The 14,517-nt window shown below is 35.1% G+C and overlaps 2 protein-coding genes across 3 annotated transcripts; both read left to right on the plus strand.

Moving 5' to 3' along the window:
* The first annotated feature begins 119 nt into the window (after positions 1-119).
* Positions 120-2,964, plus strand: LOC9299826 (polyadenylate-binding protein RBP47C). Its single transcript, XM_021014915.1, has 6 exons — positions 120-580; positions 1,344-1,812; positions 2,002-2,060; positions 2,163-2,293; positions 2,398-2,494; positions 2,578-2,964. The coding sequence occupies exons 1-6, from the start codon at positions 233-235 to the stop codon at positions 2,746-2,748; spliced, it is 1,275 nt and encodes a 424-aa protein (XP_020870574.1). The 5' UTR covers positions 120-232; the 3' UTR covers positions 2,749-2,964.
* Positions 2,965-7,913: 4,949 nt separating this feature from the next.
* On the plus strand, positions 7,914-11,348 carry LOC9299827. Of its 2 annotated transcripts, none has more exons than XM_021016191.1 (12): positions 7,914-8,264; positions 8,352-8,467; positions 8,705-8,788; positions 8,881-8,997; positions 9,084-9,321; positions 9,398-9,516; positions 9,604-9,917; positions 10,015-10,114; positions 10,195-10,251; positions 10,356-10,439; positions 10,537-10,653; positions 10,912-11,348. In XM_021016191.1, exons 2-12 carry the CDS (start codon positions 8,372-8,374, stop codon positions 11,212-11,214), a joined length of 1,629 nt encoding a protein of 542 aa, XP_020871850.1. In that variant the 5' UTR covers positions 7,914-8,264; positions 8,352-8,371; the 3' UTR covers positions 11,215-11,348. The 2 variants fall into 2 exon arrangements, with proteins under 2 accessions (XP_020871850.1, XP_002863751.2); XM_002863705.2 differs by having other exon boundaries at positions 7,916-8,264; positions 9,601-9,917.
* Positions 11,349-14,517: the final 3,169 nt, after the last annotated feature.

Here is a 14,517-nt window from a genome sequence, read left to right on the forward strand (position 1 = left end):
AAGTGGGAATATATCGTGCTTGTAGAATCTAATCGTAGCGGTCAAGATTAATCTAAAAAACTGAATCAATCAGACCAAAATCCCTAATCTTTACACAAACTAATAAAAAACCTAACCTAACTAGGGCAACAACAACAACTACTCTCAAAGGCCGTCGCTTCTTTCACTTTTGCATAGAAAACATATATAGCAAAAAACCCCTAATCATCGCCACTAATTCCAAACCACACTAATGGCAGACACGAAGGTCCAATCTCCAGAAACCACGGTGGTTGTTGATGAGAATCAACGGGTAACATCACCACCGCCGCCACCACAACAACAACAATGGAAGGGTATGAGATATCATCCTTCACCTATGGTAATGCCACATCATATGATGTATGCTGCGCCACCTTATCCTCCTTATCATCATCCTCATCAGTTTTATCACCTTCCTCATCATCATCATCATCATCAATCTCGTGGTAATAAGTATCAGAATGCTTCTAATACTGAGAATAAGACTATTTGGGTTGGTGATTTGCTTCATTGGATGGATGAGAATTATCTCAATTCTTCCTTTTCTTCTGCTGGAGAGGTTTGGTTTTCACTCCTCTGTTGTTACTAAAGTTGTTCAAAGTTTTGGTTTTTATGTGTTTGACTTTTGTGATTTTTTATGTTAGTGAAGCTTGGTTGCTTCTTTTAGTTGTCTAGTGTATCTTTGTTTGCTAAAGTTCTTTTTTTTTTCTTAGGATAAAGTATGATTTTTGAAAGGATTTTGTTTTCATGAAACTATCCAGTGAATGGTCTGATATGTTATTCAAAGTCTTGATTTTTATGTGTTGACTTTTGCAATATTGAAGTTAGTGAAGCTTTGTTGCTTCCATTAGTTTTCTAGTGTATCTTAGTCTGCTAAAGTTATCTTTTTTATCAGGATAAAGTATGATTCTTTATGAAATCTGTATTCATGAAAGTATCTAGTTTGTCGAGTTTGTTATGTTCTCTGAATTTGTTTGAGTCTGATATTTTAATCAAGTCTTCGTTTTGATGTGTTGTCTTTTGCAAGTTTGATGTTTTGGTAGCTTTTGTTAGAATACAATGTTGGGAAAGCTTGGTTGCTTCCACCAGTTGTCCTCTGTGTCTTTGTGAGCATAAAGTATGACTCTTTAAGGGGTTTAGCTGCTGTAATGTATAATAATACTGAAATTGTCCAGTGAATGGCCTCTGGTGTCACATAACTTGAGATCATTTCATTTCCGAATCTGATGTGTTAACCTCTGAAGTATGTTTTATAGTTAGTTTGCATTGACTTTATTTGATCTGGGTCTGGTAACTTATTGTGCTTATTTGTTATGATGTAGATTTCGTCGGTTAAGGTTATCCGCAATAAGCATACTGGTTTGACTGAGGGCTATGGATTTGTCGAATTTGTTTCCCACGATGTTGCGGAGAAGGTGTTGCAGGAATTGAATGGTGAAGCTATGTTAAATGCGGAACAACCTTTCCGTTTAAACTGGGCTAGTTTTAGCACTGGTGAAAAGCGCTTAGAGAATGGTCCTGATCTCTCTATTTTTGTGGGGGACTTAGCACCAGAAGTAACTGATACTATGTTGGAACAAATATTCTCTGAGAAATACCCATCTGTCAAGAATGCAAAAGTTGTCATAGATGGCAATACTGGTCGATCAAAGGGATATGGCTTTGTGAGATTTGGAGATGATAGTGAGAGGAGCAAAGCTATGTTGGAAATGAATGGTGTGAAATGTTGTGGCCGGGCTATGCGAATTGGTCCTGCAACCCCTAGGAAGCCAAGTGGTTATCACCAACAAGGTATTTTGTCTGATACTTATCTTTCCTAATTAAGACATGTGTTTCAAATCTCATGGCCGTGTCCTGATTGCTCTAATTACTTGTATATTATCTTAAAGCAACAAGTACTTTGCTACTTTTGAGGATCTTCATATGTTCTTTTTACGCATAATATTGTTCCAGTTTCTTAATATTTGTTGGACTTGGGGGGTGGGTATATGTCAAATGGTGCCTTGCCTCGACATGATGGGGAATCATTGAACACAACAGATCTTTTAATTTCCATGGAACATTTTGGATGCGCGGTCTTCCCCCAATTGCGACTGTGGGAAGATGGGTGTGATCTTTATTCTTCCATGTTTATATTGCAGATATTTGTTGGAGGACTTGACTCTAGTGTTACTGACGACGATCTTAGACAACCTTTCGCCGGTTATGGTGAAATAGTCTCTGTCAAGATACCTGTTGGCAAAGGATGTGGATTTATTCAGTTTGTGAACAGGTAACATTTTATGCAGTAGTGAAGCTATGAACTCTGGATGTTGACTCAGTTATTTGGTCCTTGTCCTTTCACTGATTCAATATGGTACTTGACGTTTGTTGCAGAGAAAATGCTGAGGAGGCATTGGAGAAATTAAATGGGTCTATGATTGGTAAACAAACCGTTCGCCTTTCTTGGGGTCGTAATCCAGGCAATAAACAGGTAACCATGCTCTATCCTGCGTTGATCGATATTTTATTCCATTTAGTTTATATCTCTGACTAAAGATGTATGGTTCTTTGCAGCCTAGAGGCGAGTATGCAGACCAATGGGTTGAACCATACTATGGAGGACAATACTACAATGGTTATGGATACATGATGCCGCCACCTGTTGACCCGAGAATGTATGCTGCAGCACCTTACGGAGGAGGTTATCCGGTTTACAGTGGTCATCAGCAACAACAAGTAAGCTAAGAAGAAAAATAAAAGAAGTTAGTAGGTATGAGGCAAAATTGTCTTCTTCTTCTCTCTCTATCCATCCTCTCCTTGGTTAGCTCCTGGGCAACGAATTTTGATAAAACCTTAGTGCTACTTAATTTATTTAGGGATTTTGATTGGATTGATTTATTTTATTTTATTCTCAGATGCTTATATTATGGTATTTTTAAAGCAGTACTACTTTAATTGGTCGATGATTGAGTTTTGTGGTTTGGCGATTTGATAAGCCTGCTTTTTTAGATTTGGCCACATATTTCGTATGACTTGGTCCATAAAATTACAAACCATAGTGATTTTGGATAGTCTTTAACACGACTACATAGTTATCTTTAGACTTTAAAAGTGATAACCAAAGAAACTTAACACGACTAGTTATCTTTAGACTTTAAGTGATAACCAAAGAAACTTAACATAAAAACAAAACAGTATAAGGTAAGTGCAGATGCTACCATACTACATAGTGTAATAGTAAAGGCGATTGAGAGAATTCTAGTGTGGTCTCAATATCATCTTGGAAACGACATGAGGGATCGAGGATGTGTTTGAGTCGATTCGCTGAAGAATGTGGATACGATTGAGCAAAGAGGGTTAGGATGGAGTACCTAAAGCCAAAGGTTTTGATGTGATTGTACTCATGAAGTTTTTAGTGGTTAGATTCTCAATAGGGGATTTCTTAGAGAAGAAGAGCTACATTGAGAATGTGTTCAGAAGTTTCAAGACTATATTGATAAGCAATTATCTCTTTTGAACTTAGCTTGCAAAAATATTAAATTCAAATTGCCTCATGAACACTAAATCTACTTTGTATTAATAGTTTTGTCGTTGTTATCAGTGCTTGGTCAAGCAAGATCTTGTCATCCATAACACACACCGATCCATGTTCCTAACATAAATATTACTATTGTCTATAGCATAGATTCATTTGACATTTATAATTGTTCTAACGAGTCAACACAATCGAAAAGAGACAGAGAAGGAAAAAAAAAAAAAAAAAGAGACAGAGAAGACAAAAAGGTTTCTAAATCCACAACACCACGTTCACTCATCATGGTTGAAAGTTGATACACATGCCCACATTATTTCTATACGGATCTATCTCTTTCCCATAATATACTTCTTTTTGTAATGCATGTGATGTATTAATATAGTAATTAGATTACCAATATCTCAGTTCATAAATTATATATACAATTATAATAGAGAAAATATAGCATTTAGTGGAAGATGCTTTTAATTCTTTTGGCCAAAAGGAAACTGGCCGATTAGGTAGAAATCTAGCAGGTATAAGGTATCCATCATCATTAAGCAAAAGCTATTATTTAAGTATCGTTAGGGTATGAACATAATTTTGAAATAGAGACAAATCAACAGAAGCTATGTAATAATATGATTTGCCAGCTGGGCTTGCGAATAATCCTCAAATAGTGTAAACTAGAATTTGAATTTTGGACTCCTTTAATATATGTTGGAGTGACTACACCCATAAACAAATTTACTATAACAAGAAAACAATTATAACTAGACAAAAACATGTGTTATGTACGGGTAATTCTTATGTTATTTAATTTATAACTACTTTAATTCTATAACAAATTATAGATATTTTATTACTTTATTAAAAATTTCTAATACATTTATAAAATATATAGTGTTTGTGTTTGATTTTGATAAACATGTTTTAACCACAATTCGAGAATCAATCCGGGCTAATGTATTTATTTAATAATAAATAGTATATTTTAAATACAATTAGAAAATCAAAGTGGAGTTTCTTCCAAATATTCGGGTCAAATTGGTCTCACTATATGTGAATCTCTAGAAAATCAATGAGGGTTTTAAATATGGTAATGACTGAGAGTTTTGAAAATCTAAATTTGGTAAGTTTAGATATTTGAATTTATTTATGTATGTTTGTTTAGTAGTTTAAGGAAGATGTGGATAAAAAAAATGTATTTGCTAAATGGGATAATAAAACTAATATATATCTATACTAGTATTTTTACAACACTTTGGTGACGGGTGGGTAAAAATGCTTCCGGGTATATCGGATACCCGACCCGTTTTAAAAATTCCTTCACAAAAAATTTGTTGGGTCGGGTTATATTTAACCCAACTTATACACCGGATATTCCATATTTAATAATTTTGATATTTAAAAGATTTAATTAAGATTTATAATTATGATTCTCCTATCATTTTTGTTTGATTTGTTTTTAACTGTTTTGAATCATCATATAATACATAAAGTAAAAAAAAAATCATCCAATTGATTCTCCTATCATTTCTCCTATCATTTTTTTTTCTGCATATACTGTGATTCGAAATTTTTAAAACGGACATATATTATCCAATTGACGAAAATGTGTGTTCAACGTTCTACATCGATTAAAATATTTAGACAAAGATTCAGAATCATATCATAAATAAGAACATTAATAAAATAAATGAGTTTTTTTTGCCGGACGGGTTTGGCGGGACGGGTTTTTGAATCAACAATAATAAAAAGATTAAAATATCATTAATCCGCCGCTTCAATAAGGATTAAATCATTTTTTTAATACCACAAATATTAGACATATTAAATCAGTCTCATTTAGAAAAGATTGTATAAAATCAAAAATTGTCCCGTGGTATAATGTCACGTGATCTTAGAGGATGATATGATTTGTAAACTTTTATATATAATAAATAATCATTAAATTTTAAAATAAAAACAAATCAGGGGACGGGTTAAGAAATTACGGAACATGTTATATTTCGGAAAGGATTTATATGGCGGACGAATTTGAATCAATATTTATATACCGCTTTAATACGGGTTAAATCCTCCGTATATTAATAATTGCCTCGTGAACTCGTGGTATACCGTTACTTAATAATAATTATAAACTATAATATAAATAAATATTTTATAAGGAGATACAATTTACAAAATATTTTTATACTAACTTTAAAATTAAATTATCCCGCGGTGTACCGCGGGTTAAAATCTAGTATATATATAAAATTGTAGACTTGCTACGTCACCAAAAAACCTTTTTAATATATAAATATAGAGAATATTGAATTACATAAATTTAATCTATACTTGTTAGTAAAATGTATCCGAATCAAAATTTCAATCCAAAAACCTCGCAATTTTTTTTTGTCTTTTTAAACCTCGCTATCTTGATAGTACTGTCTTACATCAATCTTGGCTCTACCGTCTTACATCAACGGTTTTGATCTTCACATAAACATCATCAACATATATTTTAGTCAACTCTGGTATGAGTATGACGCATTGACGTACACACAAGTGATGCGTGTCGTTCATATAATTTTTAGAGCATATTTGATTTGAACCACTCCTCTTGTTTTAATTTTTTTTTTCTCAAACAACATTGATAATAGATATGGAAAGGTTTACAATACACAAATAAAACATGATTAAACAAATTAAAAACACAGTGCTCTCGACCCATACAAATCTACAAATTAAGAAAATGAAGTTTTAGATAATACATGGCAAAAAACAAACAAATTTTATCTTTTGAAGCTTTTAAAGTTCACCACAAGGCCTGCCTACAACAAACCATGAAAACAGACTTCAATATTATAGTATTAACAAGAGAATGGAACTTGGCTTTCTCCGTATATGGTATATTTTCTTTTATTAATGTTTTATCACAGATCTCTTAGATGAGCTATAACCTTTTAACGCCACAAGAAACGAGTATTAAAGTCAATTAGAACCTAATACCACGAAAATATAACTCTAAACTGAAATAATTATAAGAGTTCAGCCCTAAACTAACATCAAGTAAATTAGTCGAGGAGGAGAAAGTTAACCCAAACAAAAAAGAAAAAAGTTAGCCCAAACAAGGGAAATAGACAATCCCAACACCATAAATGCTAACTATTCATAAGAAATTGCAATTCATGAAACCTAACAAACACTAAAATAAAACTATATCTGACAGCCTCAACCGGACATCAATTTTTCAAAAAAAATGTAAATTTAGTTTCTAACTTTTTTTATTTGGTTAGTCGAAATATTACTATATTTTATATCCGTTAAAAACCAAATGAATGGGTTAATGGATTATTCTAGTGAAATTAGTTAGATGATAAAATTTCGGATCATTTTTTAATTACTAAAAAGAAATTCATCCCTTTTGTTCTCCACGTCACACATGCGTTCATATCGTATCAAGTCGTGTTCTTACCATTGTTGTGTTAATTCGCAGTCGTGTTCTTACCATTGTTGTGTTCATCTTAATACCTCAAACACCTTACTCTCCCTTTTGTCGGTTCATCCTAAACCAGTGTCGAATTTACTGTACCAAGAGATTGATTAAGGTAAACTATTCATCCACATAGTCTTTTCTTTAATCATTATCTATGACCAGTAATAATCATATTTCATTACCCTCCAAAAATCTCATGATCATCGCTTTAAACAAAACTGTGATTATCAAATCATAAATTTAGTTAAGTACTAATATCATTTGTTAGAATAACATATTCTAAAAAGCAATGATAACGTGGGTTAGAACCTACTTACCAATTATACTCGTCTTTTTTTTTCTTTAACCGATTTCTTGAACAGCCAAAAAATCTCATAATCGCCTTGACAAAAACTGTGATTACCTACCAATCAAACCATAATTAATTTATTGGTATTGCAAAGTACTTAATTAACACAAAAAATTATTGGAGAGCCGCCAACCATGTGAGCTGCGAACCTCCGTAGAAGTCTATCTCCACTACATGCCGAAGTCGAGGCCCTTTTCTGGGCGATGAAGTGTATGATTGGTGCAGATCATCAAGATGTAGCGTTCTTTACAGACTGTTCAGACCTAGTGAAGATAGTATCTTCTCCAACCGAATGGCCGGCGTTTTCAGTGTATTTGGAAGAATTTCAGAACGACAAAGAGGAGTTTTCATCTTTTTCTTTATCTTTAATTTCTCGTAGAGCTAATGTCAAAGCGGATAATCTGGCACGAAAAGTTCGTACAGAACCGCTTCACATCACATATGTAAACAACATTTCTCAGAAATGGTATTTTTGAATTTTAATTAATTTCGGATCGCAAAAAAAAAAAAAAAACACAAAAATATATTAACAATTTAAATGTCACACTCACACTCACACCAAAAAAACAATTTAAAAATAAAAATGAAGTCGACCGACCGTTTCACCGCTCCTTTTGATATTCCCCACTTATTTTTATTCTTCTCTCTAATAAATACATAAAACAAATCAGAAAAAAAAAAAAAATTATATTACTACAAAGCTGAAGCTGAAGACGAAACATCACCAAATCTTCTTCTTCTGGTCTTGTCTCCATATCTAAACATACAAAAAAAATTATACACTTCTCTCTACATATATTATTACAAAGAAAGTGATTCCACATTCCAGCTGTACCTTTCTGTAATTTCAAACCTTCAAATTCAAAATGATCATCATGGTTGATGCATGACACCAGCTCCCTGAATCAAACCAGGTTTTGCTAGAGAATTTTCGCTTTTACAACTTCTTCATAAGTAAATTTGAATTGTTGTGATTCTTAATGTAATTTTGGATTATACAGATTTTGATTCGGAGAGGAATATGATGATGAGTAGCAGCAGTAGCAGTAGCAGTAGTAATAGTAGTAGTAGCTATACAAGATGCGTTAAAACTCCATCATCTGCAATTACGGAAATTGTGAGTGAGGAATCTCAATCCTTTTGATCAAATATTTTGCCTCTTGGTGTTCTTTAATTGTTAGATTATATCAAAATTGTGAAATCTAGTTATTGTGTTTTTTTTTTTTGCTATGATCTCGAAAGCGAATCTGCGAAAAATGAAGTTCTTGAGGTTTTTCGCAGATTCGCTTTCAAGATCATAGCAAAACCTCAAGAACTTCATTTAGCTGTGAAATTGATAATGTGATTGATACAGGGGAAGAATGTGAAAGCTGGTGAAAATGGTGTTGGAAACCGAAAGGCCTTAAATCGAGAGAAGATAATTGCTCTGCAACAAGATGTAACCGCTTTTTCGAGTATTTGTTTTTAGTTATTTTCAATATGCAGTTTACAGATTTTTTGAAGAGTGGATGATGTTGTTTGGTTTTAAAGGTTGAAAATCTGAGGAAGAAGCTTAGACTTGAAGAGAACATTCGCCGAGCAATGGAAAGAGCGTTTAATAGACCTCTCGGAGCACTTCCCCGCCTTCCTCCGTTTCTCCCTCCATCGGTTATTGACTTAAAACATAGCTCGGTGATTTTCCTTTCACACAAAATCTTCTTTCCAATTGGGATTGATTTTGGTTATTCTTGTAGATTTTGGAGTTACTTGCGGAAGTGGCTGTTATGGAGGAAGAAATGGTTCGGTTAGAAGAATATATTGTCCATTGTAGACAAGAATTGTATCAAGAAACAGCTTTTACATCTTCATCCATAGCGAACTTAAAATGCTCTGCTGATTTGCCTAAGAATTGGCAGAGCAAATCTAAGTCAGCTGCCAGTAATGCTAGAGAATCTGAATCACCTCGTTTGCGGGAACCGCGTTCTGTTTCAGGTGAGCTTATAGGGTTCTATGTGAGGTTTCTTGATATGGTTTAGACTAATATATGATGCTAGTGTTCCCTTTGTAGAGAGTCGGAGGGGTAAAGAGAACAAGTTGAGTGCTACCTCTATCAAAACGCCGATAAAGAAAATGACTATTTTGGCTCATACACAACTTAATAAGAGTTTAGAAGCTCAGAAACTTGAGGTACATACATAGTAATATTTTTATCTTTTCATTTGGTTTTCTTGAATTGCAGATTTAATCTTAAGTTCACTTACATAATTACAGCAGGAAAGTCATAGATGTCGCAAAACAAATGCAGAGCGGAGCTCTCATGGTGGCGGTGATGACCCAAATAAAATTTCAGAGGATTTAGTTAAATGTTTGTCTAACATTTTCATGAGAATGAGCACAATAAAAAGATCCGCGGTTACGAAATCTCAAGAAAACGATAAAGATACGACTTTCAGGGATCCTTATGGAATTTGCTCCAGCTTTAGTAGAAGAGATATTGGTCCATATAAGAATTTCAGTGATATTGAAGCAGCTTCAGTAAATCAAAATAGAACGTCTAGTTCCTCTTCGTTTCTCATCCGTCAACTGAAGTAAGCGCGGTTTGAAAAATCCTACTTCTAAAGTGACAGTTTCTTTTCTTGATTTGTGTATTCACTAATTCCTTTTTTTTTTTCTTGGAATTTTCAGACGCCTGCTTGGAAAACTTTCTTCGGTCAACTTGCAGAAACTTAATCAACAAGAGAAGTTAGCTTTCTGGATAAACATTTATAACAGCTGCATGATGAATGTAAGCACTAAGCAATATCTATGTAGAGATATGTTCCTGTCTTTGTGGTTTATTAACTTGCGTTACATTGAAAACATTAGTGTTTCCTTGAACATGGAATACCGGAGAGCCCTGATATGGTGACACTAACGCAAAAGGTAAATAGAAGATTAAAATTTTCTGCATGTAAAACTTACTAAGATAACAAAAATAAATAAAATTATTCAGTGTTTCCAACTAAGATGGTCCCTTGTGCTTGCAGGCGACTATAAATGTGGGAGGCCACTTTCTCAATGCAAGCACAATCGAACACTTCATCCTCCGCTTACCGTATCACTCAAAATATGTAAGCTCTTCGTTCGCTGGTCCCTTTCCTTTCTCTAGAGTTGTCATGATCATCTATCAATGATCTTTTGCTTTACATCTCTCACTTGATTTATCAGATTTCTCCAAAGGGATCAAAGAAAAATGAAATGTCAGTGAGAAGTAAATTTGGATTGGAATTGTCAGAGCCACTTGTAACATTTGCTCTCTCATGTGGTACCTGGTCCTCACCCGCGGTAAGTACATGTTTATATCATATTAATATACTTTGTTCTTGATTGTTTGTTTGCATTTGTGTTTAAAGTTTGTGTGTTATTTTTCCCCAAATGAACCCACAACTCTTGGTATTTTAAAAAAATTCATTTGTTAATTGGAGAAGAGATGAAATATTGTTCACATGTAAACACAAACTTACTCGTAGAAACTGAGGTCTTATTCTCTCTAGTGAATAGTCCTGGTTCTAAAACTAAATGATGTGTTGAAACGTTATGAAGGTAAGGGTGTACACTGCGAGTAAAGTAGAGGAGGAGTTGGAGGTGGCAAAAAGAGAGTACCTAGAAGCATCCGTGGGGATATCGGTGGCGAAAATGGGGATACCGAAACTGATGGATTGGTATAGTCATGACTTTGCAAAAGACATTGAATCATTACTTGATTGGATTTGCCTTCAGTTGCCTACTGAGTTGGGGAAAGATGCTCTCAACTGTGTTCAACAAGGGATGTCTCAGCCCCATTCTTCTACTCTTGTCCATATTATCCCTTATGACTTCACTTTTAGATACCTTTTTTCGATCTGAAAATGTTTTTTTCTAAGGGGTTTCTTTTCTCTCTTTTAGTAGTCTTTGGTTTTTTTTTTCTGAGGTTTCAATTAGTTTTGTTTACACTTTACAGCAATATAAAAAAGTACATAAATAAGGAGCTATTGAAATTATCATATTGTGTTCAGTTTAGTTTTGGTGTTTGTTTTTTTTTTTTTTTGGTAAGTTAGTTTGGTGTTTGTTTTCCAACCCACTTCAATTTTAGAGCTAATTAGGTAAATGGCGAGAAATGAAAAAGTATTTAGATAAATGACCATTCCTAGAATTATTAATAAAAAAAATAGATAAAAAAAAAAAGAAAATGCACCAACCAAAATATGAGTGAAATGTAATATTTTAGCTTTTTAAGTAATCGTAAAAATATGAAGATTTGTCTTTAGTCAAGTGGTTAAGTCCATATCACTCCGCTTTTTCCATCGGAGTTCGACTCCACTAAGTCGCGTAACTTCGCGTAGTAGAGATTGACTATGCATCGGTCCTTGTCGATCCAAGGATGTCAAAAAAAAAAAAAACTAATCGTAAAAATATATTCATTTGGTATTTCATGACATATTAATATATAAAACGTGAAATAATTATATAAAACTGTAGGATAATAGAGCACATAAACTAATTTTTATATATAACAAATGTAATTTTTCTTGTCAATCTAATTATATGTCTACATAAGAAGATAAGAAAAAAAAATCATGAAAATGTTATAATACATCATATTGGACTTATAACCGGGCCCAATAAGCCCATCAGGGTTATTCATTATGTACTCTAAAACCCTAGGTTTATATGCCTATATATATGTATCATTATTCATGGAATGAAATGAGATAACAATAAGTTTCACAACACGTTATCAGCACGAGTAACCGAACCTGATGGTCAATCGGGATCTCGATAATACGCTGGGGAATGTTGCCTCATTAAAACCTTACCAGGAAAACCCAGTGGGAAAAACCATGGTGAAGGAAAAAGAGTACAACACGCATTACTCCCCCTGATTAGAGCATCACCGTAGATCTCTAAGTCTACGCATTCCTATTTGTTGGATGAGCTTCCGGAGTGTTGAAGCGGGCAATGATTTGGTGAAAAGGTCGGCGGAGTTATCGCATGATCGGACCTGTTGAACGCTGATCGTACCATCCTTCAGCCAATCCGAGGTTGAGAAGAATTTCGGTAGGATGTGCTTCGTCCGATCTCCTTTGATATAACCTTCCTTGAGTTGAGCAATGCAAGCCGCGTTGTCTTCAAACATAACCGTGGGCTCCTTATCTTCTTTCATACCACAATCTGATCGAATGTGCTGAGTCATGGATCGTAGCCAAACACATTCTCTGCTGGCTTTGTGAATGGCCAAAAGTTCTGCATGGTTTGATGAAGTGGTAGTGATTGTCTGCTTTATCGATCTCCAAGAGATAGCTGTTCCTCCATGCGTGAACACATAACCAGTTTGAGACTTGGCATTGTGCGGATCTGATTGATATCCTGCATCAGCAAAACCAACTAGTCCATCCTTGTTGTGGTTAGTGTAAAACAGTCCTAAGTCTTTAGTACCTTGAAGGTATCTTAGGAGGTGTTTGATACCATTCCAGTGCCACTGAGTTGGACATGAGCTGAAGCGAGCTAGGAGGTTCACGGCAAAACAAATGTCTGGTCTAGTGTGACTAGCCAAGTACATTAACGCTCCTACAGCACTGAGGTATGGCTTTTCTGGACCGAGAATTTCTTCATCGTCCTTCTTGGGACCAAATGGATCACTGTCCAATCCTAGGCTCCGGACAACCATTGGGCTGTTCAATGGGTGGGCCTGGTCCATATTGAATCGCTTGAGTACTTTTTCAATGTAAGCCGCTTGATGCACAAGGATTCCTCCTTTAACGTACTCAAGTTGTAAACCCAAACAGAATTTAGTTTTACCTAGGTCTTTCATTTCGAATTCTGCTTTCAAGCAGTCGACTGTTTGGGAGATTTCACCAGATGTTCCGAGGATGTTTAGATCATCCACGTAAACTGCTATGATTACAAATCCTTTGTTTGAGTATTTCTTGATGAAAATGCATGGATTGATGGGATCGTTTTTGTAGCCTTCTCTGATGAGATATTCGCTTAACCGGTTATACCACATACGTCCACTTTGTTTCAGTCCATACAAGGATTTGTTCAGCCTGATGCAGTATTGATCTCGAGATGCATGCTTATCTTTAAGCTCTATGCCATCTGGTAATCTCATGTATATTTCATTGTCGAGGGGCCCATAGAGATATGCGGTGACAACATCCATTAACCGCAAATCTAGATTTTCTCTTATGGCCAGACTTATGAGGAATCGAAAAGTAGTTGCATCCACCACCGGAGAATAAGTCTCCTCATAATCGATTCCGGGTCTCTGTGAGAATCCTTGTGCTACAAGCCGTGCTTTATAACGAACGACTTCACCGAGTTCGTTTCTTTTACGCACAAAGACCCATTTATGGCCCACTGGTTTGACATTGAATGGTGTCCGGATGATCGGACCAAACACATTCCTGAGTTTGAGACTCTTTAACTCCACGTCTATGGCTTCTTTCCATTTTAGCCAGTCTGTTCTATGAGTGCACTCTATGATAGACGTGGGTTCTAGATCCTCTTGCGTGTTCGCAATATCAAGTGCTACTTTGTATGCAAAGAGTGCATTTAAGTCGACTTCTTTTCTGTTCCATTGGGTTCCAGACATGTTGTAATTGATAGAGATCTCATTGTTATCGATCTCGTCAGAACCTAGAGATTCGGCGTCCCGAACCTCTTCTGGTGGTTCATTAGAGTGAGTCTCAGCGCGCGCTATGTCTGTTATATTGGGAATCCCGGTTTCAACTATTGCACCTTTCTTTGATTTCCGTAGATTCTTGTCTTTGGAACCTAGAGGTCTGCCACGTTTATTTCGTGATGCAGACTCTGTAGCAACTTGAACTTGTCCCGTTGGAACAGTGATTCGTACTGGTGCATTACAAGCTGGTATGTACGATTTGGTTACTTTGTTCGGGTCAGCAAAGGAATCTGGCAATTGATTAGCTAGCTTTTGATAGTGTATAATCTTTTGGATCTCCGAATCATATTCTAGAGTCCGAGGATCTTGCCAATTTAAGGATGTTTGATTCCATGATAGCTCTTTGACCAGCTTGTGTTTCTCTCCACCCAATGTTGGATATACCGATTCATCAAATTGGCAATCCGCATATCTGGCCTTAAATAGGTCTCCAGTGGTCGGCTCGAGATATTTGATGATGGTGGGAGAATCAAAACCAACATATA

Source organism: Arabidopsis lyrata (assembly GCF_000004255.2).
Source record: "Arabidopsis lyrata subsp. lyrata unplaced genomic scaffold ARALYscaffold_8, whole genome shotgun sequence".
NCBI classification, from domain to species: domain Eukaryota; kingdom Viridiplantae; phylum Streptophyta; class Magnoliopsida; order Brassicales; family Brassicaceae; genus Arabidopsis; species Arabidopsis lyrata.